The 27,834-nt window shown below is 43.5% G+C and overlaps 1 protein-coding gene across 4 annotated transcripts in view; it reads right to left on the bottom strand.

Moving 5' to 3' along the window:
- PCDH15 (protocadherin related 15) overlaps positions 1–27,834 on the bottom strand; it is an 811,839-nt gene that overhangs the window by 451,761 nt on the left and 332,244 nt on the right. For all 4 annotated transcript variants that reach the window (XM_043518631.1, XM_043518633.1, XM_038411063.2 and 1 more), the window contains one exon: positions 15,481–15,651. In XM_043518631.1, coding sequence (XP_043374566.1) covers positions 15,481–15,651 — 171 coding nt within the window. The remainder of the gene's footprint in view (positions 1–15,480; positions 15,652–27,834) is intronic.

Below are 27,834 nucleotides of genomic sequence, written 5' to 3'. Positions count from 1 at the left end.
AGTGAAATCAGGAAGGCCAAATCACACCTGGAGTTGCAGCTAGCAAGAGATGTTAAGAGTAACAAGAAGGGTTACTTCAGGTATGTTAGCAACAAGAAGAAAGTCAAGGAAAGTGTGGGCCACTTACTGAATGAGGGAGGCAACCTAGTGACAGAGGATGTGGAAAAAGCTAATGTACTCAATGCTTTTTTGGCCTCTGTCTTCACGAACAAGGTCAGCTCCCAGACTGCTGCACTGGGCAGCACAGAATGGGGAGGAGGTGACTAGACCTCTGTGGAGAAAGAAGTGGTTCGGGACGATTTAGAAAACCTGGACGAACACAAGTCCATTGGGCCGGATGCGCTGCATCCACGAGTGCTAAAGGAGTTGGCGGATGTGATTGCAGAGCCATTGGCCATTATCTTTGAAAACTCATGGCAATGGGGGGAAGTCCCGGACGACTGGAAAAAGGCTAATGTAGTGCCCATCTTTTAAAAAGGGAAGATGGAGAATCCTGGGACCTAGAGATCAGTCAGCCTCACCTCAGTCCCTGGAAAAATCATGGAGTAGGTCTTCAAGGAATCAATTCAGAAGCACTTAGAGGAGAGGAAAGTGATCAGGAACAGTCAGCATGGATTCACCAAGGGCAAGTCATGTCTGACTAATCTAATTGCCTTCTATGATGAGATAACTGGCTCTGTCGATGAGGGGAAAGCAGTGGACGTGTTGTTCCTTGACTTTAGCAAAGCTTTTGACACTGTCTCCCACAGTATTCTTGCCAGCAAATTAAAGAAGTATGGGCTGGATGAATGGACTATAAGGTGGATAGAAAGGTGGCTAGATTGTCGGACTCAACGGGTAGTGATAAATGGCTCCATGTCTAGTTGGCAGCGGGTATCAAGTGGAGTGCCCCAAGGGTCGGTCCCGGGGCCGGTTTTGTTCAACATCTTCATAAATGATCTGGAGGATGGTGTGGATTGCACCCTCAGCATGTTTGCAGATGACACTAAATTGGGAGGAGAGGTACATACGCTGGAGGGTACGGATAGGATACAGAGGGACCTAGACAAATTAGAGGATTGGGCCAAAAGAAATCTGATGAGGTTCAATAAGGACAAGTGCAGAGTCCTGCACTTAGGACGGAAGAATCCCATGCACCGCTACAGACTAGGGACAGAATGGCTAGGCAGCAGTTCTGCAGAAAAGGACCTAGGGGTTACAGTGGATGAGAAGCTGGATATGAGTCAACAGTGTGCCCTTATTGCCAAGAAGGCCAATGGCATTTTGGGATGTATAAGTAGAGGCATTGGCAGCAGATGAAGGGACATGATCATTCTCCTCTATTTGACATTGGTGAGGCCTCATCTGGAGTACTGTGTCCAGTTTTGAGCCCCACATTACAAGAAGGATGTGGAAAAATTGGAAAGAGTCCAGCGGAGGGCAACAAAAATGATTAGGGGACTGGAACACATGACTTATGAGGAGAGGCTGAGGGAACTGGGATTGTTTAGTCTGCGGAAGAGAAGAATGAGGGGGCATTTGATAGCAGCTTTCAACTACCTGAAAGGGGGTTCCAAAGAGGATGGATCTAGACTGTTCTCAGTGGTAGCAGATCACAGAACAAGGAGTAATGGTCTCAAGTTGCAGTGGGGGAGGTTTAGGTTGGATATTAGGAAAAATTTTTTCACTAGGAGGGTGGTGAAACACTGGAATGCATTACCTAGGGAGGTGGTGGAATCTCTTTCCTTAGAAGTTTTTAAGATCAGGCTTGACAAAACCTGGCTGTGATGACTTAGTTGGGATTTGGTCCTGCTTTGAACAGGGAGTTGGACTAGATGACCTCCTGAGGTCCCTTCCAACCCTGATATTCTATGATTCTATGAAATATATATTTTAAAAACTGACTAGATTTGACATGGACATTGTCCCTATGAATTATCCTTATAGTTTAAACCCATATGGCTACAGATAGGTGGTTTTCACAGGGTTCCATTTACAGGAGTTAGCAGTTGGTTTGGAGATTGTAGAAATATTTTTTTTACTTAAGGTTCAGGTAATATAGAATACTTTCCTCTAAAGGGAACCATTTGCACTTCAGCTCCAACTTTTCCTACATCCCTCCAGATCACAGAACTGCCTACAAATCTTACCTTTACAATTTTCAAGAGGGCTGAAGCATGGCTACAATATATTTGGGTCTGGTATTGCCCCTCTCTGCATCTTCAAGGGAATAAGGTTCATCTATTTTACTATATTTATTGATTCTATTAAGTATATGCACTGGACCACATAAATCTATAAAGATATTTGATGGCAGGATGGGAAAAAACAGTTGATCAGCACCCTTAGAACAACGCCAGCCCCATTTCCCAGTGTATACAAACAATCCATATACCCCCAAAGACTCTTGGTACAGTTGTCCTGTACTAAACATAGGACATCAATACAGATACCTCATACGTAAGGCTTCTCTTTTGGGGGAATAATTTATCTGGGGGGGTATTTTTAGCAATTTTTGAGTTTTATGTAGATGTCCAAAAATTGGGGTTGTCCGGGAACTCTTTGTATATACTGTAATAAATAACCTCTTTGTAATGTTGCCTAGTTTGGCAAAGTACTGCCAAAGTTACATGCAAAGTTAAAAAAGTACTGTTTTAAAGAGTACTAGAAAACTTTTAGGGCACACCAGCACAATCTACATGGACCAATTAACGCACAACATGATAGTGCGCCTTAGAAATCACACCCCTGTAGTTTGCACTACTGCTGTATGCAGACAAGAGCTTACATACCAGTAAACATTTCTGGAGTTTTTTCTGCTGTTTATTGGATAAACACTATTCTCATTCCCCCCCCTTTTTTTTGGTATCAGTGTTTTAATCAGTGTTTATCAGTTAAAACCTAAAACCAGAAGCCCTACTTAAAACTCTTAAAAGAAAGTTGATTCCTCCAAAAAGTCTACTTTAAGGAATATGGGCATTTCACCCGGGGCATGGTTGCTAAGTTTCCCTAACTACTGCATTAAGATTTATAAGGATGTCTATTCCTCTGTGAAAAGAAAAGGAGTACTTGTGGCACCTTAGAGACTAACAAATTTATTAGAGCATAAGCTTTCGTGAGCTACAGCTCACTTCATCAAATGCATCCGATGAAGTGAGCTGTAGCTCACGAAAGCTTATGCTCTAATAAATTTGTTAGTCTCTAAGGTGCCACAAGTACTCCTTTTCTTTTTGCGAATACAGACTAACACGGCTACTACTCTGAAACCTATTCCTCTGTGTTTAGTGTAGTAGCTAATGAAGAAGAGGTTTGTGTTTCCTCCATCCTGGTGTTCTGCTTGGCATTTTCAAGCCACTTTCTATAACTTGCACCCAAAGAGGCAGAAATGCTTCTGATTTTTGCCATGGGATCCTGATTTTCAGTGATGTGGTCTATTCCTTTCATTGGCTGCATTGACCACCAAAGAATTAGAAATGGGGTAAGAGTAAATATACTCAGAAGCTTTAGACAGCACATAGTACTTTCTATCAGCCCTTTTTACAGGTAGGTGTTGCTGTGGCAAAAGTTTGCCTAACAAATTTGGCTAGCTCTAGTAAAGTGTCATTAATAGGTGGGACTATGCAACCTGAAACAAGAGTGTAGAATTTATGAAGGGCTTCTTCCGGTATCTGCAAAGTTTCAGCCACCCTTTTCATTTCTTCCTGAAATTGTTTAAAAGCATCTGCATGGGAAGAGAGAGGACATTACCGCCTCATCAGGGGAAGATGGTGATTTATTTATTTGAGGTACAATATCTTTATCCTCCTGATGATCCTGATCTTCGGATGTCTCTAAATATATTGCAAGGACAGATATGAAATGTTCTATGGAGGAGCAGGTTGTTTCCTCTAATCCACTCTCTCTGGATGACTAGAAACTCAAATATTGCTCCCTATATAAATCCCATTGGTTCCAGTATGGACATTGTGTAGGTCATATTGAAAAGATGGGGATACCCAAAGTGGTTCATTCTAGAACATAGGCAGATATTATGACTCTCTGCCCTGTTTAAATGTTACTGACCCCACTTCAGATCTGGATCCTGAAGAAGGGGCTCTTGGGGAATAGGTTGGAGAGCCCTGCTTGCTGGACTGAGAGTCTGATTAAGAACATTACTCAAATGCAAATGGAGGTGCTATAGAAGATGAAGTTGTATGGGGCAATCATCTGATACAATTGGTACTTGGGATATCTGCACTTCACCTGCCAACAAGGGAGATTCTGATTCTTCAGTAGCCATAAGGTCCTTATGGAGCATAAACATTCCCTGCAGCAGGGTCAAGTCTGAACAGATCAGTACCTAACATCTAGTTGCTACCGAGCAAGAGTTCAGTGCCTAATGGCTAGCGAATGCTGTAGGGTAGTCATCAAGATCAGGACTGTTATCCTTATGGTCTTGGCTGCAACCAGTACTGTATGCCTTGAAGAAGTTGACTTGCTATTCAAAACAGCTTTAGTCCCTATCACAGCACTTGAACCAGTCTTCGACACCAGTACCATCCTGCACTGTGTACCCAGGATGGTACCAACAACACTGCACTTGGGCCCGGATCTGAGATTTCAAGATTTTGGCCACTTTTGTTTCTCAACTTCTTTCTCAACTTCATATAGGGCTCTCATGCCAGGAAGTAGTCCTTGTCCCAGTCTCCAAAGGTTGCCCCGAGACCCACCAGATGATGAAGTCTTGGAGGGTTCTGACTTCAGTGGGGCACCCTGAGTACTTGACTCTGCATATACAGGTTGGGTCAGAAGAGCCTAGATCTGACAAAGGTCTTATTAACGACTCCATGAGAGAAATCCTCACATTTGTTTCTGTGATCATTTTTAGTATTCTGTTTATAAAGACTGCAAATGCTACAATGTGAAGGAATATGGGCTTCCCCTAAACAAAATAAACTGGAGTTATCATTGCGCACAGGGCTAACCTCCTTTAAAATGGCACAAGACTCTCAGGGGATTCAGCCATTCCCCCAAAGTTCAAATAAAGAAAAAACATGTCATCCCCAAAACATCCCCCATCCAAGGGAAGAAATGCAGGGGGGAAGAGGTCAAAATAAGAGGAACAATTGAAAGTAAGGCCTGAAATCCCTCAGTTCAACTATTTACACTACAAAGAAACTGTTATTAAACATGAATGCTAAAACTACTCTAAAACTAGCTAAAACTATCAAAATGTATGTAAAGGTATGTAAACTATGCAAACACCGCAGAACTACATATCAGGCCTGAGGCTGGTTAGAAGGAAATGAGTGGCAGCAGGTCCCAAACTGCCTTACATAAACTTGGTACAGGGAATAAGGATAGTTAGGATGCATGTGCAGATCATACAAAACCCACTGGCAAAATCTCTCATCAAAGGTGCATGGAATGTATGTGCACCTAAGGTGGATTACCCATACTTCAACCCAAGCAGTTGAAGAGGAATAAGGTGTATGCCTATGGATGGAGGAAAGGATATGTACTGTTAGATGGCTGAACTCTTTTCCTTGATTCTGTTTAGGTATGTTGTTTGTATCAAACCTAATTTCTCCCAAAGTATTTTGCATATTCATTTTCTGTGTATTTTATAATGGTTTATTGAGATTTAGAGGTGGTAAGCAGACCTGTTGGGGACAGAATTGCAGCAAATGGAGAATATTTTATCTATCAACAGCTATGTAGACCCACTTTTCTGTTGTAGAACAAAAGCTGATGGAAAAGTGTAGCTCACGATGGAGAAGGTTTTACATGTACCCAGCATCCATCATCACTCAGGTTTGTGTGGGCCCATCTACTACTAAAGTCAAGTTTGCATAGGTCCAAACATACCTCGACTGACAATCAGGCCTGCATGTGCCCATCCACCTTTCCCTTCAATTAGATTTGTATGCCCCAACACTGTCCCCTGTCAATGACTTAAGCTTGCATGAGTTCCATCTCCATCAATCCCTTAGACTAGTGTAGGCCTCCTGATTTCCCCCCTCCCTCCCTGTAATCAATCAGGCTTGTGTGGGCCCATCACCAAAACCCAAGTCAGCCTAGAATTGAGCGCATGCCATAGATGATAAAGGATTGCACCTAAATTCTAAAAATATATTGCAGTCATAAATCTAGGAACCAGAACTGAAAAATATTTCTGAACTCTAACCAATTTTAGATTTGTTATATTAGTTGGTTAATTTTTAGAAAACTTTAAAATACATTACTTACTAGAAATGGACCAGCTCTGGAAAAACTCTTTTAATGAATGAAAAAAGTGATCATGTGATACATTAGATATTCACTGGTGTATCAAATCATAATTTAGTCCATATTGCTGAAGTGCCTCCCCATATGACGTTGAGCTATAACACTACATGAAGATGGCAAAGAGAAACCATTGCCTTTGTCCTTGGAACTTAAACAAGCAATGAATAAAAATACACAAAAATGGAAAAAGGGTCTCAAATGTGAACATTCTACAAATATCTCTCAAACAAAATTCACATAAATCACTGATGGTATTCTAAGTTCCAAATCAGCCATACCTTCACTGAAATGCATTGAGAATTCAATGATTGGTATTAATCTTATTTGTCATGTAGTTTCAAAATATGGTAAATCGGCAGAACATGCTAATCTTGATGGTTTTATCTGCTGAACTTCATGTGGTAAGCATGAGTTTTTCTCTTGCTACATAAGTAGTGATAACCTATCTTTTCTCTGAAAAAACTGACTTGGAAAATCTCTGCCTTGCCGTAAGTATAAAAGTACACTATTAATGCCTGACCAACTTTGTGGCCAAGGAAACTTGGAACCCTTAATTTATATTGTAGTTAAGGATACAAAAATACAACAAATATGTTTACTTAGCAAACTCCAAGTGATAATATTTCTATGCTTCAAGCTCTGGATTGCATTGTATGAATGTCTTGTTGAGAAGCTATTTCTGGAGATAAACTGTAAACTGGTAATCCAACTCATTGGCCAGATTATCAGATAGTACTCACAAAACGAACCTGATTTCTGTCCCTGTTCTGCAGAGTTTTATTTAAAAAAAAATCAATCTAAATCAGACAGATAAGCCAGATCCTTTCCTCAGCCCCTTCCTTCTAAAGGAGCCTACCTTTCACCAGAAACTGCTTGTTGGCCTTTTATCTAAGGACCAGATGGCCTGCAGATATATCTGGCCTCAGACCCATCATCTGGGATATAGCTAATTAACCATAGGTGCAGCTAAACCCACCTTCTTTAAAGCCCATCCCACTTTGTGACACAGACACAAAGATAATGAACAGAATGTACAATAGTTAATATAAAGGTACAGAACAAAAGAACCTCTATATCTGGGGAAATAATCGACATTACCATGGTGGTGCATTCAGAAGCAATAACCCCTTCTAGTGCCTTACAGTCAAACAAAGTTGGGAGTCCTAATTTGAATGGGCAAAAAAAATTCAATAAGGGCACCATGGAGTGTTAATATTTTATATGGACAGATGAACACCTTGAAGAAAAGGGAACTTGATAGTGAAAGAATTTTATTCAAAAGAATTCCAGCAATTTACTGAACCAGATTAAACATTCTCTATTACTTATTTACCATTCCATCTCTAGGGCAACTACAGTAATACAAGTACAGGACCTTACAAAAAATGCTATTTAGGAGAATATGAGATTAACTTTATAATCTTGCGTTGTAAACTTTTTATTCAAGGTCTAATGAACTTCATATACTGTTACTGATTGTTCACCTGCTGAATTATTCCTCAACAATCTTGAAACATATTTTACTTTACTCAAACCTGATCAGATAAAGAAACAATAAAAATAAAATATACCCAGCATGAATCACATAGTTTTCTCTAGGAACTCAAACTCAATTCATAGCAAGACTGTAATCATTCCAGGAGAGGATGCAAAAGTGACAATTTGGAATCTGTGGAAAGCAATTAGATCCTTTAGTGAACTTGGTTAATCTGGATCTAGAATATATCATTCATCCACAGTAAATACTTTTCAGACAATACATCATTGACCTGTGGAACTCATTGCCACACGTTAGCATTGAGGCCAAGAATTTAGCAGGATTTAGAAATGACAGATCATGTGTAATAATAAGACTATACAGAGCTAAAGTAATGATTACAAATAAAGAAGATTTCTACTCAAGATGAAATAAAAACCGTTATAGTTTTATTCTGGAGAAATATAACAATCTGGCCAGATAAAGTACAAGGGACCACCTGGATCTATCGGTCTTCAGCTGTCATTAAGACTGCGACGATCACAACATGTCTGCCATTCTTCTCGCATTCTTACCTTTCTTCTCCACGTTCGTCCGAAACGTTTAACAATGTCATCTTCCCATCTTCTTGGAGGCCGACCAGGTGGTCTTTTCTGTTCTCGCAGGTACCACTCAGCAATGATTGAGGTCCAACTATTGCCTGTGAGCCATGCTGTGTGGCCTGCCCATCACATCTTGTTATGTCTGCTTTCCATGACAATATTTTTCACACCACTGCATTATCTGATCATTTCATTTGGGATGTGATCCAGAAGGGAAATTCCCAACATAGCTCATTCCATTGTCCTTTCAGCTACCGACAGCAACTGTTCTTCTCTCTTTGTCAGTGCCCACGTTTCACTGCCATATAGCATGGCTGGCAGCACTGTTGAATTGAAGATATTTGTATGTGTGGTCTTGTCGATTTTTCCTTTGAGGATGTCCTTGATGGAATTAAATGCACACCATCCTGCCTGAATCCTTCGCGAGAGTTCTCCGTTCAGGTCTTGGCCCATATTAACTTCTTGGCCCAAATACATGTACTGTTCCAGTTCTTCGATTTCTTCTCCTGTTACCATTATTCGGGCTTTTCGTAAGATATCTGAACGCATGTATTTCGTTTTGCAGTGGTTCATTTTCAGGCCAACCTGACTGCTTTTCTTTTCGAGTCTTCGTAGCATGCTTTGCAGTTGGTTGGTGCTTTTGGCAATTAGTATGATGACATCTGCAAATCTGAGATCGGATAATCGTTCTCCGTTTATGTTGACACCACTCCTCCAGTTGATCTTGTTCAGAACCATTTCAAGGCAGGTGGTGAATAGTTTTGGAGAAATCGTATCTCCTTGCTTTACACCTTTCTTGATTGGGATGCAGAGGGGAGTTTCAAGGAGAGTAATGTCTGTTGTATTCGCTTCCTTCAACAAACTGATGTACTGTGTGTTAATGCCCTGTTCTGCGAGCGCCTTTAATATTGCATTAAACTTGATGCTATCAAAGGCCTTTTCATAGTCGATGAAAGCAATGCACAGCAGGAGTTTGTATTCCCTCACTCTTTCTAGGAGCTGGCTAAGGGTAAATATATAGTCTATCATGCTGAAATTTCTTCCAAATCCTGCCTGTTCTCTCAGCTCTTGTTCATCCAGACTCTGCGAGAGTCAGTTCATTATCACCTTTCTAAAGAGCTTGTAAATGTGAGAGAGCAGGCATATAAGGCAGTAGTTCTTAAGATTTTCTCAATCACCCTTCTTGTGCAGCAAGATGGTATTCGACTCCTTCCAGCTTGATGGTATTTTACCTTCTTCAAGATATCAACTAAATCTTAAAGCCAGGGCCTTCCAAAGTTTTTCGCCTCCTGCAGAAATCATTTCTGATGTTATTCCATCTTTGCCTGGAGCTTTTCCCTTCTTCATCTGGTGTAGTGTGCTTCGGACTTTGCTGACTATTATTGGGGAGATGCATTCTTCTGACTCTTGGAGTGTTGGGAGAGGGATGTTGATTCTAGATTTAAACAGTTCTGTATAGAAGTCTTTGCAGACCTCCTCCATCCCTGCTCTGTCGATTACTGTCTCTCCATCCTTGTTCTTCAATGCTGTTATGCTCAGTCTATACTGCATCAATTCCCGCTTGCATGTCCTGAGGCTCTTGTTTGATTCAGCTGTTTTGAGGAGCTTTTCTTTCCGGAAGTTCTCAAAGTCGTCCTTCAGTTTTCGCAGTATAAGCTTGGACAGAATGGAGTATTCGAGGTTGTCAAGGGACCAAATACAGCAAAACTAGAGACTAGATTTAGGGGAATGAGGAATGCTATTCTGAGTCTAAGGCTGGGGCACAAATAGCCTCCCGATTCAATGGGTACACTATACTAAATACTTCTTTGACATGATTTTGAGTTGTAGTCAAGGGTGGAATTGACAACCCTCAGTAGTAGCCTCCACCACAACACTGCACCCCTAATCCTGACATGATAAGAATGCAAAGCCCCAGGATGAGGAAGGGGGGCACTGGAAAGCGAACTTGAGTTGCACTTATTCCACAGCTGTGACTCCTATCTCACAGGACTGAGCCCAGCTCCCTATTCTGGGTGTTGAAACCTGATGTATGGGATCACAGCATCATTCAGGTTTTTCATTCTTAGTTTCAAGATATCTGTGGGTGTCAATGAACCCATGAATCCATTTGAAATCTTCTTCTAGGTTAAGGTATTTGGGACCTTTGAGAGTTAAGGGAGGAAAGAACTGACTGCCTTTTCTGGTCCCATTCCATGAGCTCTTTAAGGACTCCAATTTTCTTTAGGCACTAATACAGTTATTTGGATTTATATGTAGCCAAAAAAAATGTATCCACAGTCCTAATAAAATCTTTACTGTGTCATTCATGTATAATTTTATGGACTCTTTTTATCTGGTTAAAAAAATTGGGCCCAATTCTGCTTTCACATGAAAATAAAGGCTTTGCATACATGAAATGGAGAACAGAATTTGTTCCTCGCTCTACTATTGATTAGCTTAGAACAGAGTAGTCTGCAGACCACTAGTTGTCCGCAAGCTCCATTCAGGTGGTCCATGGATAGTTCCCTCTAAGGTGTGCGCCTGGGTGGCCGCACATGAGAGAATGAAGGGCCACCCACCTTATTACTGGAGCCGTGCAGGCGTGGCTCCACTAATTAGTTGCCTGGACCCTGGAGAAGACACACATGTAAGGTGAGGTGGTGGCCTTGGGAAGAATAGGGGGTAGGTGGGAGGGGGCAGTGGCATGAGAAGAGGGGGTGGGGGGAATTTGGGATATGCAGGGCTGTAGCAGCCAGAGAAAGAGGCGACTTTCCCCAGCTCCAGGGCTGAACCTGCCAGGGAGAGACCCCTCTCCTTCCCAGCCCCAGCTCGGGGCTGCTACAGCAGGGGAGAGAGGGCACATCCATCGCATTAGAAAGGTAAGACTACTGATATTAAAATACGAGTTGTGTGCTTTTATTTGTAGAACAAAAAATGTTAATTATTATTAAGGTTTATTTAATATAGCTCTTTTATCCAAAGCGTTTTACAATAGTTAGCTAACGGTACAAACAACATTTGGAAAGATCATTAAGTGGTCCACCGAGATCCTCACCAATTTTCAAGTGGTCCATGAAAAAAAAAGTTTGAGAACCACTGGCTTAGAATGTTCTGTTTCCTGGGTTAAGTGTCACACTTGTATGATTTTTATCGTTGCTTTGCTTTTTTAAAGGTTGCTCTCCCCTTTAGGACCCCAATCAAAGCCCCCTGAAGTCAATGGAAGGACTTCTGGTCATTGGATCAAGCCCATAGTTTTTTGTTTTGTTTTGTTTTCAGCTATGAGTTTGCTGCCAAAGCATCTAATGCTCTGGCCTTTTTACAGAGTTGTCACACAACATCACAGCAGCTTGATGTCATTAATAATGATTTTCACACTACCTTAAACTCAGATGATAGTGTTAAAGAGTTAGTTATAATTATTTACTGAGGTAAAACATTGGTGGTGGTGCTGCAGAAATGACAATCCGTTACCAGTTGTTCAAGAATTTGTTTCACCTTGAGTCCTAAATACTGCCAAAACTGAGTGGTTAACAGCAGTACCTTACAGACTGAAAGGTCAGTATTGCTATTATCAACATTTAATTTTACTCACAACAAGCAAATATGGGCGGAGGAAGGTCTCTGATACCCTTTGTTGGTCTGCTTGAGAGATTGGCAGTTTTGGGGCAGTTGGTATTCATCTCCTCCAAGGAGCAATGACCTAAAACATATCTCTACAGGTGTATACATACTAATTATATAGCCCTAACTACAGCTTGCAGCAGTTTTAACATGGTTAATAATACTGGCATGAATCAATCCTAAAAGGCATAATATAAACCCTAACATTGTTTGGGGTATAAATAAATCAGTTCTCTGGTAACAAAGCAGCCCATTAATTGTGCCTGCCTCTTCTATCATTCCAGCCATAGACAGTAAATAAAGTACACACTATGTGGATTCCTTCCATGTTGCCAATGTAACAAGCTACTCTAGAGCCGCAAAGAAAATAATTACATTAGAAAAATAATCTACATTTTACATCAGAGAAAGATTTGACAGAAGCCAGCTAAAGATAATTAATCTTAGAAGACTGAAAAAAAATATTATTACAACCACATTTAATACTGTGCTTATAAATGCTTTATTTTAGGGTAAATTCAGTGAAGTATTTTATCTTTTAAATGAAACATCTTCATCCAAGTAGCTGTATCTACATAATTTAAGCTTAAAACTTCATTGTTTGGGATTCATTATTATTTCCTGTATTATTCATTGTAAAAAAAAGTAACACCCCACCCCCAGCCCCAGCCCCCCGGCAACAATGCTGAAATAAAAACAGGACATATATTGCACATATATTGTGTGTAGGACATGGACGAGGCCATGCGGAAGGGACAGGATCAGGAGGGGAGTGGAAGGTTGCATGCAGTGAGTACTGGTCACCCACCAGATAGGCCCCCTCCTGATCCCAACTGTTCAGCACAGCCCTGGCTGCTCCCCCTGTGCAGGTTCTAGTCAGCAGGGGAAGTGGATGGGGCTCTGTGCCCTGGGGCTGCACGGATGGGGCCACACTGAAGGGTTGGTGTCAGGACCTGGGCTGCATTGAAGGGCTGGGGTTGAGGAGAGCAGAAGGCTTCATCCCATGACTGCCAGCCCTTTTGCCAGACAAAGCCCCCTCCTGACACCAGCCCTTCAGGGCAGACCTGTCCACTTCCCCTGCCCAGGAGGGGGCTCTGACCAGCAGGAGAAACAGTACTCATGAAGTGCAGCTTTCTGCTCCCTGAAGACCACATTGAAGTCTGGTTGGGACTCTGCAAGGGGGCACCCGGTCCCCAAAGAGACAACATTTGGGTGATAATTCGTAAAACCATGAATACTGGTTTTTTCAAGACCTAGGAATTTTTCGGGAAAAATCAGTAAATACTGAAAATGATGGGCCTTAAGTATGTGTGAGAACAATGCATGGCCCTTTTCCAACAAAACATTTAAACAGACGCTTAACTTTAAGTAAATGAGTGGTCCTATTGAAGCCATTAGGATTCCTTACATACTTATGCTTGGCTGGATGGGAGAACAAATTTCTCTAACACCCTGCTTATGTTCCTCAACTGTTGACAAAGTGATGTGAAAAGGTATTTCAGTTTCTATGGTCCATTCACTCCTTAGCTTCTTTACTGAAATTGTTTGTGGAGGAACCAATTAATCCTTTTATAATCTAAGAATTCTCCTTAACAACAGTGGTGTTGCAGGTTATCTATTATAGATCTTCTCTTAGCTTCTTCTATGAACAGCTAGTTTTATTTTGATCTGGAAGGAAGAAGTTAAACCATACTGTGCTTTTTATAAATCTTTTAACTTGTGTAATAGATATGGTCTTTTTGAAGTGCATTTTTTCCCATAACCTAGTTCTGCTATTTAATTATTTTAGTAGACTGTTAACTTGCTTCTAACTCGGTCTGCACTGCAAAAAAGGCTTCAAGCTTTCCCATAGCTTGGGAGTGGCCTCTGAAGTCAATGAAAACCACAGTGGCAACTAGCAAAGAATTTCCAACTCTCCCAGAAGATTAAGAAGTGTCAGATAAAAGTTGAAAAGATAAAAGAATTAGTTTAGGATTTTGAAGGTTTAGTGGAGGAAAAGTTTTGCTTTTATACTGTTAGAATCATCATGTCCTATTTAGCCAACTGTGAATAGCAGGGATAACTTACTGGATATGAAATCCTGCAGTTTTGCCAGAAGTGTCAAAAATCCTGGTTTGAGTATAGAGTCCATATGAGCAAAGCAAAGAGAAGTACTTCTGAAAGCTGATAAGCCACACTGATCCCAGATGCAATTCCAATGAAATCACTATATTTACAAAGGCGTGAATCTGATCCAGTATAAGTCCCTGGCCCCCACTTGTTTCTTAGGTTGCTATGTTTGAGAATGTTATTTCCAGCAAAGTTTGAAGTTCACCTCATTAATTTAGGTCCTCCTGATCCTGCAAATATTTACGCATGGGAATAAGTTGTGTGAGTAGTCCCATTGAAGTCAATACTTCTTCTGTCAGTGAAGCTATATGCATAAATGCATGAAGGACTGGGGCCTTAGATTCTATACTTACAATGCAGGGACTAGGACAATCAACACTATATAAATGGATTGTGATAACAGTAATAGCTTTAATCAACTTCATTGTACCTTCAAAGGCTATTTTCACAAAGAAGATTTTGGTTTTTTTCAACGAAAGAAAAGCTTTGACTGTTTGATATAACATAAGTTACAGAAAAAAAACCCAAATAGAGGATATCTGAAATGTCCTTTCTTCCATAAATAGTGCTCCTAGTAATGGGATATGAAGTCAAATATCTGTAGGAGACTGGATAAAATCTGACACAAGTCAACAGTGACAACAATTTATTACTTATATTAACAGCTATTCAGTTGTGACATGAATTAGCAGACTCAGTCCTAGTCACCAGTGTATAGACATTACAGCTAATGAACAGCCTCTTGGCCTTCTCCACAATGAGGCCAAACAAAGTATAGGCATGGAGACTAGATGTTAAATCATATAGGTGCTCCCTCCAGACCATCATACACCTATACCTAAAATCATAACCCTGAGTTGGAATCTTTAGATCCAAAGCACATGCCTCTACCACTTGAGTTAACAGATCAACAGGTACTAGAAGTGGGCTGCTATCCTCTATATAGATCAGGCCTGAGAGTGGAATGAGACACACACTTTGTCAGTGGTTTCACAGCTCTTTGCCAGGCAGTAGAAGAATTTTTTATGTCAGGAATATTTGATTCTATTCCAGATTCTGGAGGACAGCATACTCTAGTGCTTTAAGACCTTTCTGCTCCTGTTCCCCCCCAACTTGCCCTCTTCTGTCCCTGTCCCACCAAACCTGTCCCTCTGTTCCTGTCCCCTCTTTGTTCCTAGTGACCTCAGCTTGTCCCTGTCTCTCAATTCCATCTGCAAACTTCAAGTTGAGTGTTGAGGTGGCTCACCCCACCAGACCCTCACTCAGTCCTCGAAGTGTATTTCATGCCTGCAAATGGAAGCACTTATTCTAATTAGGAACACAATAACTAAAAAAAAAAAGTATGATAGATCCCATTTTGTCTATAGAAAAACATAATATTTGTTTAGGAAAGAGTGAGGGAGAAATTAAGAACCCAAGAAAGAGTGTTCATTGAGTACTTACAGGATCAGTGAACTCTGGTAAGCTGGCTTGGTAGGTGAGTGGCATACAGTCCCGAGTGTTATTCACTAAGACACAAGGGAGAAACATTGGTCCAAGATCATCCCCATCAAGCACATCAACTGTGAGGGTGGTTGTACTTGTTCTTCGCTCATTAAGATTTTGAGCCCGGTCCTGTGGAGGAAAAGGGTATTTCTATAAATATGATTTAGAGAATTTAGAACATGGTCCACACAAAAACAATTTTAACTTAAATTTAAGATTGATCATGAACGTATCCTACCAAAACAATCATGAAAAATCTGGGAAATTACTAGTTACAGAAGCATTAACCTTGACATCACCTCCAAGCTCCCTATCTTCACAACCATACAAATCCACATGCTGATTATGAATGCCACAATGCCACATTCTCTTCCAATATCAAATCTGCTCTCCTCCAAAGTTAAAGAAAATATGAGCCAAAAAAGTCATGGGTTCTTTTTTTAAAAAGATGAAATCAAAACTTTGGTTGTCTCTTCTAATTGTTCATTTAACTCCTTTGGCCCACCTTCAGTGTGTGTGTGAGACAATGACAGTTCTGCCAGTTCTTGCAAATTCATAGTGAATAAGGAGATTTTGTCTCTCACTGTATGAACCCTTGCTAGGGAGCCCAACTAAGACTGAACCCCCTTTGTACTAGGCAGGGAACAAAACAACATGGTAAGAGACAATCCTTGCCCTGAAGAGCTTCTGATCTATGGCCAAGCACAATAGTGAGCTTGTGACATGAGAACTAGAACTAAGATTCAGCCTCATCTCACATAAGAGCTACCAAATTACTATGAGATAGGGAATAGCATTTAAGCCCTGCTAAGCAGGGCAGGTTCAAACTGGTAACCTAGAGGTAAAGGGTCCCCCATCCTACAGATCTACCAAAAGGTTCACCAGATAAATTCCCGGCTCAAAAAACTTGGAAAAAAACCTTGGGATTCTGCAGTATCACTTGTCAAGAGACACATACAGGGAGTAAGGGTGCATAGCTTGCTAAGGCCATGCATGGAACAGGGGCTGGTGAAGCAGGGTGAGCAACAGGTTTGGAGAATGAGCCAAGGTTGTGCTGCAATCATATTTTAGCAAACATCAGTTGGTGTTTACCCTTCGCTTCCAATGGTGTAAATTAAAGCAGTTATGAAGACCAATAATCACTTTATTTATTATTTATATAAACAGCCTAAATCAGAGATTAGTCTTGAGTTCTACATAATTAAAGTTTGAAGTGTTACTTCAATCCTATTTTAGCTAGAAGGAGACAAAAAGAAGGTTAGACAATAGGTCTAAATTTCAAAATGGAGTTACTTTTACTGCTTCTAACTCCTAAACTGGTATACAGATTTATTCCTAGCCTTAGCTGAAAATCTCTCCTGTAAGAGTACATAATTTACATTTGATGCTGATATAGATTATTTTCCATTCATAACAAAGGGATGTAATCCATTACGTCTGAAAATCTCAACACAACTAACTGTATAGTCACTATATATTTTTTGCCATAATCTATACCATGTACTGCCTGAAAACTATATCAAATTCTCTTTTTCACAAATTACTGTGACAGGGTCATGCCAGATGGCTACAGGAGAGTGATCCTATTGGGATCCGGGAAGTGGGAGGGCGAGGCCCATCCACTGCTAAAGGATCCCCCCCAGCCTAAAAGGGGGATCCACAGGATCTAGATACCAAATAAATCTGGGGGACAACTAATGAAATAACAGGGACAGGAGTGCAGTCAAAGTGTCAAACCAAGGGAACTGGATGGGGACACCAAGCAGAGAACCCCGGACAGCACCCACTGCACCTCAAAGGCATCCAGGGAGTCAGAGGACGCCGCCCAGAGGAACTCTGCCCGGATACGTGAATGGACCGAGGATCGGAAATAGGCCCCACAGTCACAGGAGACTCCATCGGCCAACCTCCTCACTCTGGTTTTATAGATGGCCATTTTAGCTAGGGCCAGGAGGAGGTTGACCAGGAGATCCCGTGACTTTGTGGGGCCATGGATAGGGAGTGCATAAATAAGAAGGTGAGGGGAAAAGTGCAACCAAAAAAGTAATAAAATATTGGTGAGGAGCCAGAATAGGGGCTGCAGCCTGGCACACTCCAGATATGTGTGTGCCAGGGTTTCCCTCATGCCGCAAAAGGGGCAGGTGTTTGGGATAGAGGTGAACCGTGCCAATAACACACCCATGCTCACGGCTCCGTGAAGGAGCCACCAACTGATATCCCCGGCAGGCCTCGGGACTAAGGTGGAATATAGGCTTGCCCACTGGGGCTCCTCACCCTCCAAAGGTGGCAGGAGGTCCCTTCATTTTGTATCAGGGCGGGATATGAGGGTGAGAGCGTGAAGGGTGTGGAGCACGAGCGTGTATAGATGTTTCCTTGGTGCAGTTTGGAAGCTGACCGGCTGCATCTCGTGCAGCCGGCTCACGGTAAAGGGCTGAGGGGATCGGTTGGGTCCACGGGGCAGGGGTCCAATTAAAAGGTCCGGCGGGCCTAGGGTAGAGGGTGGGCGGGCACGCCCTCGTGTAGGACCCAGTCGAGATAAACCCGAGCAGCGGGCGGCAAAGCGGCTTTCACCTCCTGAAGTACACGCCGGGGAGTACGAGGTCTGGAGAGCCCCATGCGCTGAACAAGCATCAGGGGATCCAGCCAGTCTCCCCGGTCATAGTCCAGGAGGTCTCCGACTCTTGTGACCTCTGCCAGGATCAACCTCTGGCGCACCAAGCGGGACTCCGCCACCTGCATGCGGAGCTGGGGGTTGTGTAGCAGGGGCTCCGCGAGGAGATCTGCCCCCTCGGTGGCTGCCATGGACCTGGTCATTGAAAACAGTTTCTAGGTCCGGAGGAGGTCCTGATAGAAGACCAGCAGCCCAGAGAGATCTCGCGGAAGACCTCTCGGATGGAGATAAAGGAGCTGCCGGTCGTATCGGAGCCCTCAGAAGTGGCACAGAAAGGTGTGCGCCAGTACGCTCCACGCCGGACTACCTGAACCATAAAGGAGCCTCTGCAGGGCTTGGAGGCGGAAGACATGGACCTGAGTGAGCAGACACTTCAGGCCCTGCCCTCCCTCCTCCAGGGGTAGATGGAGAACCCCTGCAGGGACCCAGTGCAGTCCTGACCAAAAGAACTCCAGAATCAATGTCCAGAGGTTGCCAGGAAACTCGTGGCCGGGACCAGGGTGTTGAGCCAGTACCAGAGCATGGACAGGACTAGTTGATTAAGCACCAGCGCTCTCCCTCGAAGGGAGAGGCACTGGAGTAGTCCTATCCATTTCCGAAGCCACTCTATCACCCGCCCTCTAAATTCTGCCAGTTTTCCGGCGGAGAGGGATGCGTGGCAGAAAGGTAAACACCGAGATAGAGCAGCAGACCCGTGCTCCACTGGATGGCCTGAAGCACGGGTGGGAGGGAGCTCGCCTGCCACCAGTTCCCTACCACCAAGCCAGAGCTCTTGACCCAGTTTACACATGCGGAGGATGCTGCCAAATAGATGGCCTGGCAAGCCTCCACCTGCACCAAGTCACCCGGGTCCTGGACCACAAGAAGCATGTCATCCGCATACGCCGACAGGACCAGCTGTAGCTCCGGCTCCCGCAACACCAATCCTCTCAACCTCCTTCGGAGGAGACAGAGGAAGGGCTCGATCGCCAGAGTGTACAGCTGGCTCGAGAGGGGGCACCCCGGCTTACTCCTCGCCCGAAGCTGACCAGTTCGGTCAGGGTCCAGTTGAGCCTGACCAGACACTTTGCGGAGGCATACAGCACCCGGAGAAAACCCACAAACTGGGGTCCGAAGCCAAACACTTGCAGAGTGCTCAGGAGATACCCGTGATCCATACTGTCAAATGCCTTCTCCTGATCCAAGGATAGGAGGGCAAACGACAGACCATCCCTACACCCGAGTTCCAAAAGGTCCCAGACCAGATATAGGTTGTCGAAGATGCTGCGGCCCGGGACAATGTAGGTCTGGTCTGGGTGGACCACGTCCGCCAGCATGGACCCTAGCCACAGCGAGATTGCTTTTGCCACGATTTTGTAGTCTGTGCTGAGGAGCGAGATGGGACGCCAATTTCGTAAATCACGGAGGTCCCCCTTCTTTGGCAATAAGGTGAGCATGGCTCGCCTGCACGAAAGACGGAGGACCCCGCTCTGCAAAGACTCGGCCCAGATGGTGACTAGGTCTGGGCCGAGGACGTCTCAGAACACGCGGTAGAACTCCACGTCAGCCCGTCCATGCCAGGAGATTTATTGGTGGGCATGCGACGAAGGGCTTCCGAGAACTCGGCCAGAGTGAGAGGTAAGCCTAGCAGGTCTCGGTCGCCCACACTGACCGTAGGGAGCTCCTCCCATACAGGAGAGATAGAAGGCAGATATATTAGCCCCAGGTTAAGTAGGTCCCTTCCCCCTGGGTAAGGTAACAGGGAAGGTTCCAGAGCAAACAGGAACTTTCTGGAAACAATTAAGGCAGAAAGGCTGATTAGAACACCTGCAGCCAATCAAGAAGCTGCTAGACTCAATTAACAGGTTTCAGAGTAGCAGCCGTGTTAGTCTGTATTCGCAAAAAAGAAAAGGAGTACTTGTGGCACCTTAGAGACTAACAAATTTATTTGAGCATAAGCTTTTGTGAGCTACAGCTCACTTCATTGGATGCATCTGATGAAGTGAGCTGTAGCTCACGAAAGCTTATGATCAAATACATTTGTTAGAATCAATTAAGGCAGGCTAATCAGGGCACCTGGGTTTAAAAGGGAGCTCACTTCAGTTTGTGGTGTGCGTGTGAGCAGCTGGGAGCAAGAGGCACTAGGAGCTGAGAGTGAGAAGGTCTAATGCTGGGGAACTGAGGAGTACAAGCATTATCAAACAGCAGGAGGAATGTAGGATAAAGTGAGGATATAGTGTATATAGTGAGGATAAAGAAGGTGTTGGGAGGAGGCCATAGGAAAGTAGCCATAGGGAGTTGTAGCTGTTGCACAGCTGTTCCAGGAGGCACTCTAGACAGCTGCATTCCACAGGGCCCTGGGCTGGAACCCGGAGTAGAGGGAGGGCCCAGGTTCCTCCCAAACCTCCTAACTCCTGATCAGACACAGGAGGAGCTGACCTGGACTGTGGGTTCATGAAAACAGCCAAACTAAGGGCTGCCGTGAACCTCTGAGGCAAGCAAATCCGCCAATAAGCGCAAGACCCACCAAGGTAGAGGAGGAACTTTGTCACAATACTTATATTGTGTAATTTATTGAGAGTTTATAACTTCCTTACTATTATTTTTGGAGGGTGACTAAATGGGGCATAGCTCCACCAAAACATATTACCCATGCCATAGCTTCTTCCTTTCAGTTTCCCCCACTCCCTTTGAGAAATATTTCTTTCGTGTTCCTCAAAAATAATTCCTTGTTATTTCCCTGGTAATATTCAGGTAATATCCAGATTCTAATCTTGCTTACTTGCTGCTAAATTGAGGACCCTAAAACTTGTAGGCCCAAATCCCAAGCACTGAATACACCAACATACTATTCAGAAGGACACCTTAGAAAATACTATTACTACTAATAATTCATGATCCCATCTTAATTTGTTACCTTTTCAGCATTACCTTGATTCAGCACATGCTTAAATCTGTCCCTATTCCACAAAGCATTTAGCTACATCGGTGGGTATTAATCATTTAAAAACATGTTTTTTTGAATAGCAATGGACCTAAGTTTGAGCTAAAGTGCTCTCCTTAATTCATAGATGTTAAGGCCAGAAGGGACCATTATAATCTAGATAATCTTCTAGATAACACTGGTCATAGGACTTCATCCAGTAATTTCTGCATCAAACCCATAACGTCTGTTTGATCTACAGAATATCTTTTAGAAAGATATCCAGTCTTGATTTAAAGAGTTCACTTTATGTAAAATCTACCACAGCCCTAGGTAAATTGTTCCGATGTTTAAAAATATGCACCCTATTTCTAGCCTGAATTTCTCTAGCCTAGCTTCCAACCCACTGGCTCTTGTTATTTTTTTTCTGAAAGATTAATGATATGTATAGTATCAGAAATGTTTTCCTCGTGTAGGTACTTTTATAACAAGATTGAGCTTCTTAAATGTATCACCATGGCTGTGTAGGTATTTTTACATGGCCAATGAAGGTATGATTGTAGCACATGTGTTAGCTTTAATCTACCTGCAAAGGTGACAACAACAATGCAGATGAGGAGGAATAAGCTTCAGCATAGGCAGGCTACCCCTGGGATCCTGTATTTTACTCATATCGCTAGTCTGTGCTGAAGCCCATGCTACCTATTCTGCTACTATTGTTACCTGTACTAGCTAAACTAACGTTAGTATGGGTATGACTACCTGTGCTACAAATGTACTTTCATTTGCAGTGTAGACATATCCTATAAGACATGTTTTCCAGACCTTGAATCATATTCTTGTTGCTCTTTTCTGAACCCTTTCCAATTGGTCAGCAACCTTTTTGGAGTGTGAACTCCAGAACTGGACACACTCTTTAAGTAATGGTCTCGCTAATGTACACGGGGTAATACTACCTCCCTACTCCTGTTTGATATTTCCTTGCTTAGGCAACCCAGGATTGGGATCGCCATCTTTGTACCATGAGCTCATATTTAGTGATTGTATAAACATTAACTCTAGGTCCTTTTCATTGCCATTGCATTCCAGGAACCTTCCTCTCACTTTATAAGTGTGACTTACATTGCTCATTTCTACATGTATGACCTGGTGTTCAGCTATATTAAAAACCTGCTGTTCAAATGAGATCACCTTATCAAGTGATTCAGATTGGTTTGTACAACTGACCTGTTCGCATCATTATTTACCATGCCACCAATATTGGTGTTATCTGCAAATTTTGCCAGAAATGTCTTTTATATTTTCTTTCAGATCATTGATAAAGATACTGAATTGCCAAGAACAGATCCCTGCAGTATCCCACTAGAAATACTCCTTATTAATTATGATTCCCCATTTACAAGTGCTTTTGAGTTCTAATCAGTTATTCAATTTTTATCCCTGTAATATGGGCTATATTGATTTTGTGTAGTGCAATTATTTTTAATGAGAATGTCCTGTTATGTTTTTTTAAATCATAGTGTGAAATGCCTTACAGAAGTTAAGTATTATGTCAACACAGATACCTTTATCAACCAAACTTGTCATCTCATCAAATTAGGGGCCATGCCATCTTTTTTAGTTTATTATAGAGAATATTTTGTAATTGATGCTTGATTAAAAACAGAATTAAGCAAAATATATTAACTGGAGAAAATCCTAGTGAAAACTTGCAAAACTTTCCTTTTGTTTCAAATGACTATGATATTCTTCTGTCTTAAAATGATGACTAATGTTGCTGTACATTGTTAAACAAACAGTTTCTGTGCTTCACCCCGGGGGGAGTAGTTGCATTTTAATTGAGGATAATATGGTGCCTTTTTAACACAGCAATTTAAGTACTTTTTGATCCTCTGGAATGAAAAGCATTAGACTGATAAATTAGATACTTAGTCTGATCTTCACCTAACACTCCACTTTCTCTTTCAAGATAATATGCATAAATAATGAAATAGTAACTGGAGTAGGAACTTCTACTTGGTCTCCCTACTCCCAGGTGAGAGCTCTAAGCACTAGACTATAAAATTATACTCACTTTCTCTGGCCCAATGACTATTTATTATACAAAGTGGAACAACTTCAATAGGAGAGACACAAAGACCTACCCCAGAATACCCTATAGTGTGGTGGTAAGGGTACTTACCTGGGGGAGGAAGGCTTGCATTGAATTCCCTGCTCCAAAAAGGGAATTTGAATTCAGTCTTCCACAGCCCCAGTGAAGATGCTAACCATTGGGATATTAGGCATAAGGGGAGCACCACAATCACTACCTCCTCTGACCATTTTGTTAATGGCACCTAAGTCCCCTTGTGAATCCAGCCTGAAAAAAAATGTGGCCAAAAAAATTCTGCAAATTTGCGAATAGTTTTGAGTTAATGAAAACTGCATTTTTTGGTAAATAAACTCGTCTCTGAGATCACTTCTACAACACCTGAGCACTCAAAACTTCATTGAAATCAATTCCCATTTGATTACAGTACCAGATTTGAGTATGCAGTGATTGAAATAATGGGTATTACGGCCTAAACATGCAACCTTTACTCACTCAAGTAGTTCTCGTTCATATAAGTAGCTTTATTATGGAAATTATATGGGATGGGTCACTGTGATACTAATCCTCCAAAGATTTACCTATGTGCTTAACTTGAAGCACATGAATAATCCTGCTGAATTCAATAGAACTAATAGGACTTACAGGTAAGTATGCAAGCCTTTGCAGATTCAAGGCTTATATTTGTAGCAGTGAACAGAGTTCAAAAAGAGATGTCACTCACCAAAGTCCAGGAGTTCCTAAATTGTAGTACATCTATCACTAGTTGTATGTGAATTTGATGTTGCATCCATTCACTTCACAACATTTTTAAAATTATTTAGTATGTGAACCAATAAACATTGGGAGCCAACACCCCAAGTTTACATACAGGAGAGCCAACCTTCTTCCTCTACCATCCCAACTGTTTCACTGCCTTCTCCACTGAATCACAGAATCCCATGACATTTAGAACTCAGATAGAAGGGACAGCAGACAGGAAGTATCAATGCCCAAAGAAGAACTAGTTACTGTTAAGCAGAGGTGAAAGTAAGCCGGTCCGGTCCGGTATGGCATACCAGCAAGAGCCAGTATGACGTGCTGGACCGGACTGGCTTCCCCAAGCTGGCGATTTAAAGGGCCCAGGGCTCCCTGCAGCAGCCAGAGCCCTGGGCCCTTTAAATTGCCTCCCAAGCCCCACTGCCAGAGCCTTAGGGTAGCAGTGGCAGGGCTCCGGTGGTAATTTAAAGGGCCTGGGGCTCCGGCTGCTGCAGGGAGCCCCAGGCCCTTTAAATCACCACCGGTGCCCTGCTGCTGCTACTCTGGGGATCCGGCAGCAGGGCTTGAGCAGTGATTTAAAGAGCCCGGAGCTCTGCTGCAGTAGCGGCAGCTGGAACCCCGGGCCCTTTAGATTGCCCCTGAGCCCCGGGGCTCCCAGCCATCTCTGCAGCTGGTAGTTCCAGGGGTGTTTTAAAGAGCCTGGGTATTTAAAGGTCCCACCTCTTCTGGTTGAGGCCATGCCCCGCTGCTCAGGACTCTGGAGTACTGGTAAGTGCTTTAAGTTACTTTTACCCCTGCTGGTAAGTAATCTTTCTTTCTTCTTTGGGAGACTTTATGCATTCTCATTTCTGAGAGACCAGTCAGCAGTGTTACTTAGGTGAAAGATGGGTGAAAAGTTCTTTGTGAATAGGACTTCCTCTTGGAGTCAGACACCTGTTCTGGTTCCAAAAAGAAGCTGAAGAGACCCTCAAAATTTGCCTCAGATGGCACCAGAGGCTGCCGAAACCACTCCCCAGAATGGGATGAATCTGGATAGGAGCCTAGGAGAATGATCTGACCTGGAATAGAGTCAGGAAGGCAGAGGCCAGGATTGTTGCTGGGGCCCTAGTATCCATACATGAGAAGATAGATGGAGTTCAAGGAATTCTTAGTAGGGAAATATTTTCAGAGGTTAGTGCCTGCATTTTCAATGCAAGCAACAGAAGACACTTCACTGGTGAGTGTAGCACTAAGAGTTCCTGCCCTGAGCCAAGTGAAGACAGAGTGGTGCTTCATCCAATTTTTGTTTTTTGAAGTTTTAAGTGGTGGGGTGCTTGGTCTTTTCCTTCCATTTGGAAAGAAGAGTTTTTGGACACGTGAGCCAGAACTGTGTCAGTGCTGGGTTCCAGAGGTCTGCTTGATGCCATGGTAGTCAAGGAGAAGCCCAGAGATTCAGGTAGGAGTAGATATCAATTTACTTGGTCCTGGAAAGCCAGTTAAAGATGGCCTAGGCATTAGAGCAGGGGTAGGCAAACTACAGTCCATGGCGGGATCCGGCCTGTCAGGGCTTTGGAACCATCCCCCTCCCCCCGTGGTGCCGTGGGCCCCACGCCACTCCCAGAAGTGGCCAGCACCATGTCCCTGTGGCCCCTGGGGGAAAGGGGGCAGAAGACTCCACGCGTTGCCCTCGCCTGCAGGCATCGCCCCCCAGAGCTCCCATTGGCCGGGAACGGGGAACCGCAGCCAATGGGAGCTTTGGGGGATGTACCCGCAGGCAAGGCTAGCGCATGGAGCCCTCTGCCCCCCTTCCCCCAGGGGCCGCAGGGACATGGTGCCTGCTGCTTCCAGGAGCAGTGTGGGGCCAGGGCAGGCAGGCAGCCTGCCTGAGCCCTGCTGCATGCTGCTGCCATCCCGGAGCTGCTTCAGGTAAGCGGCACTGGGCCCGAGCCCATACCCCTCCTGCACCCCGCACCCCAACCCCCGCCACACCCCTCTGCACCCAAACCCCCTGCTCCAAGCCCCCTGCTGCACCCCTCCTACACCTCAACCCCCTGCCACACCCTGCACCCTCCTGCAGCCCAACACCCTGCCCTGAGTCCCTTCATACAGCCCACACCCCTCCTGTGCCCTAACCCCTTGTCCTGAGCCCCTTCCTGCACACTGCACCCCCTCCCACATCCTGCACTCCCTCCCGCACCCCAACCCCCAGCCCCAGCCCTATATTCATGGCCCTGCATGCAATTTCCCCACCCAGATGTGGCCCTCGGGCCAAAAAGTTTGCCCACCTCTACATTAGAGCTTTAATAGGTGCCATAGGTGCTGAGGGACTGTGGGAGATAGAAGAGTCCCTGATGTTAGGTAGAGGAGTCTGGGGCTTTAACCGCTGGTAGAGCCCCAGGCTAATGCTGAAAAGCTAATGCCATTCAAAATCTGGATGAGCCTGAAGTCTGAGCTTCTAGTCCCAGTGAGTCCAGGGTGTGAAAGCCCTGCACATCACACACTGTGTGGGAGAGTGTTGCTTGCATATGGATACTAGGCAGCAAATGTGTGTCTCCAATTTTGTAACCGAAACAGAGCATGATGTGCATTTCCTGGTACGGTGTGACCCTGGATGGATCTGAAGAAATCTGGGAAAGTGAAAATGGAACTGAGGCACTTGGAATAGAGGTGTTGTATTGCTTTGCATGGCTTCTTATATCAGATGCCTTACAATATAAAAAGGCATTCATGCACCCCCTCCCCAAAAGGGATACTGCTTTGACAGGGGAATCTACATGATCACTGCCAGGAGATGCAATCCCACAAGTGGGAATGCACAAAAGTCCTCAGTTTTCCTTTTGTATTCTCATATAATAATAAATAATAATAACCAATACTAGCAGCAATTATTTTACTTTTATGTAATACTTTTCACCCAAAATGATCAATTTATATTCCATATATTATATTCCAAATATATTACTTTAAGAGCACGCTATTTACATTGCAAAGTCCAGTACTTGAAAGCTATGAAATGCCAGATTCATAGTTGCCCATGCAACCTTAATTCAGCTCCCCTGTGCACTGAAGGGGGCAGATGGGCGGTAGAAATAGCAGTATGTAATTAAAGACAGTATCACAATGTATACGCACAATGAGAGAGGGGGCAAGGATAAGTCTGCCATTTCCTAACTTTTTTCATAGTTAACTTCATTATTTTAACTTATTTTTGTACGTAACTTGCCTTTTTCTTTATTATTAAAAACTACTAGAAAAAGCAAATACTATTCTGTGCAGCTATAACAACCCCTCCATCACATATGATCAGCAGGGTTTGAACTCTGACCCTTCAGCAATACAGTAGAGATTACTCAGCAATACAGTACAGATTACTACCACTTAGGCTACATAACTAACTATATCAGGCAGCAGCAGCAACAGAAGATTATTATCCCCCAGCACGGATGGACTTTTGGGACCAGGTCCTGTGGCTTGTCAGTGATGGAGGAGCCCCACCCAGTCAAGCTCTCTCTGTCATTCCAGCTCAGGAGCCGAGAGGAGCTCTCGCCCCATCTAGTGTCCCTAAAGTGGAAGAATGAGCCACCAAAATCAGATGCTGGGGAGAGCCAGCCCTGGCTCTCTTTCTCCCCCAACCTTGTTGCATGAGCTCCAGCCCTAGGTGAAGTCCCCGGAGGTGAGGTGAGGATGGACTATTGAGACACAGTGTTGGATTTGGGAGACAGGAAGCCCAGTCTGGTTTCTGTCCCATGTGGTGCTCCAGAGAAGAACAAAGATCACTGTGGTCCTCTTTGCAAATTCTGAGACCTAAAATCTGTTTTAATCTGGATTAATACAAAAAGCCTGAGATATTTATTAAAGAAGAGGGTGAATTTTCAAGTAGATTTTTTCCTTTCTTTGGCACAACATTGAACA

Source organism: Dermochelys coriacea, chromosome 7, assembly GCF_009764565.3.
Source record: "Dermochelys coriacea isolate rDerCor1 chromosome 7, rDerCor1.pri.v4, whole genome shotgun sequence".
Classification (NCBI taxonomy): domain Eukaryota; kingdom Metazoa; phylum Chordata; order Testudines; family Dermochelyidae; genus Dermochelys; species Dermochelys coriacea.
This window is presented reverse-complemented; position numbering and strand designations above follow the sequence as displayed.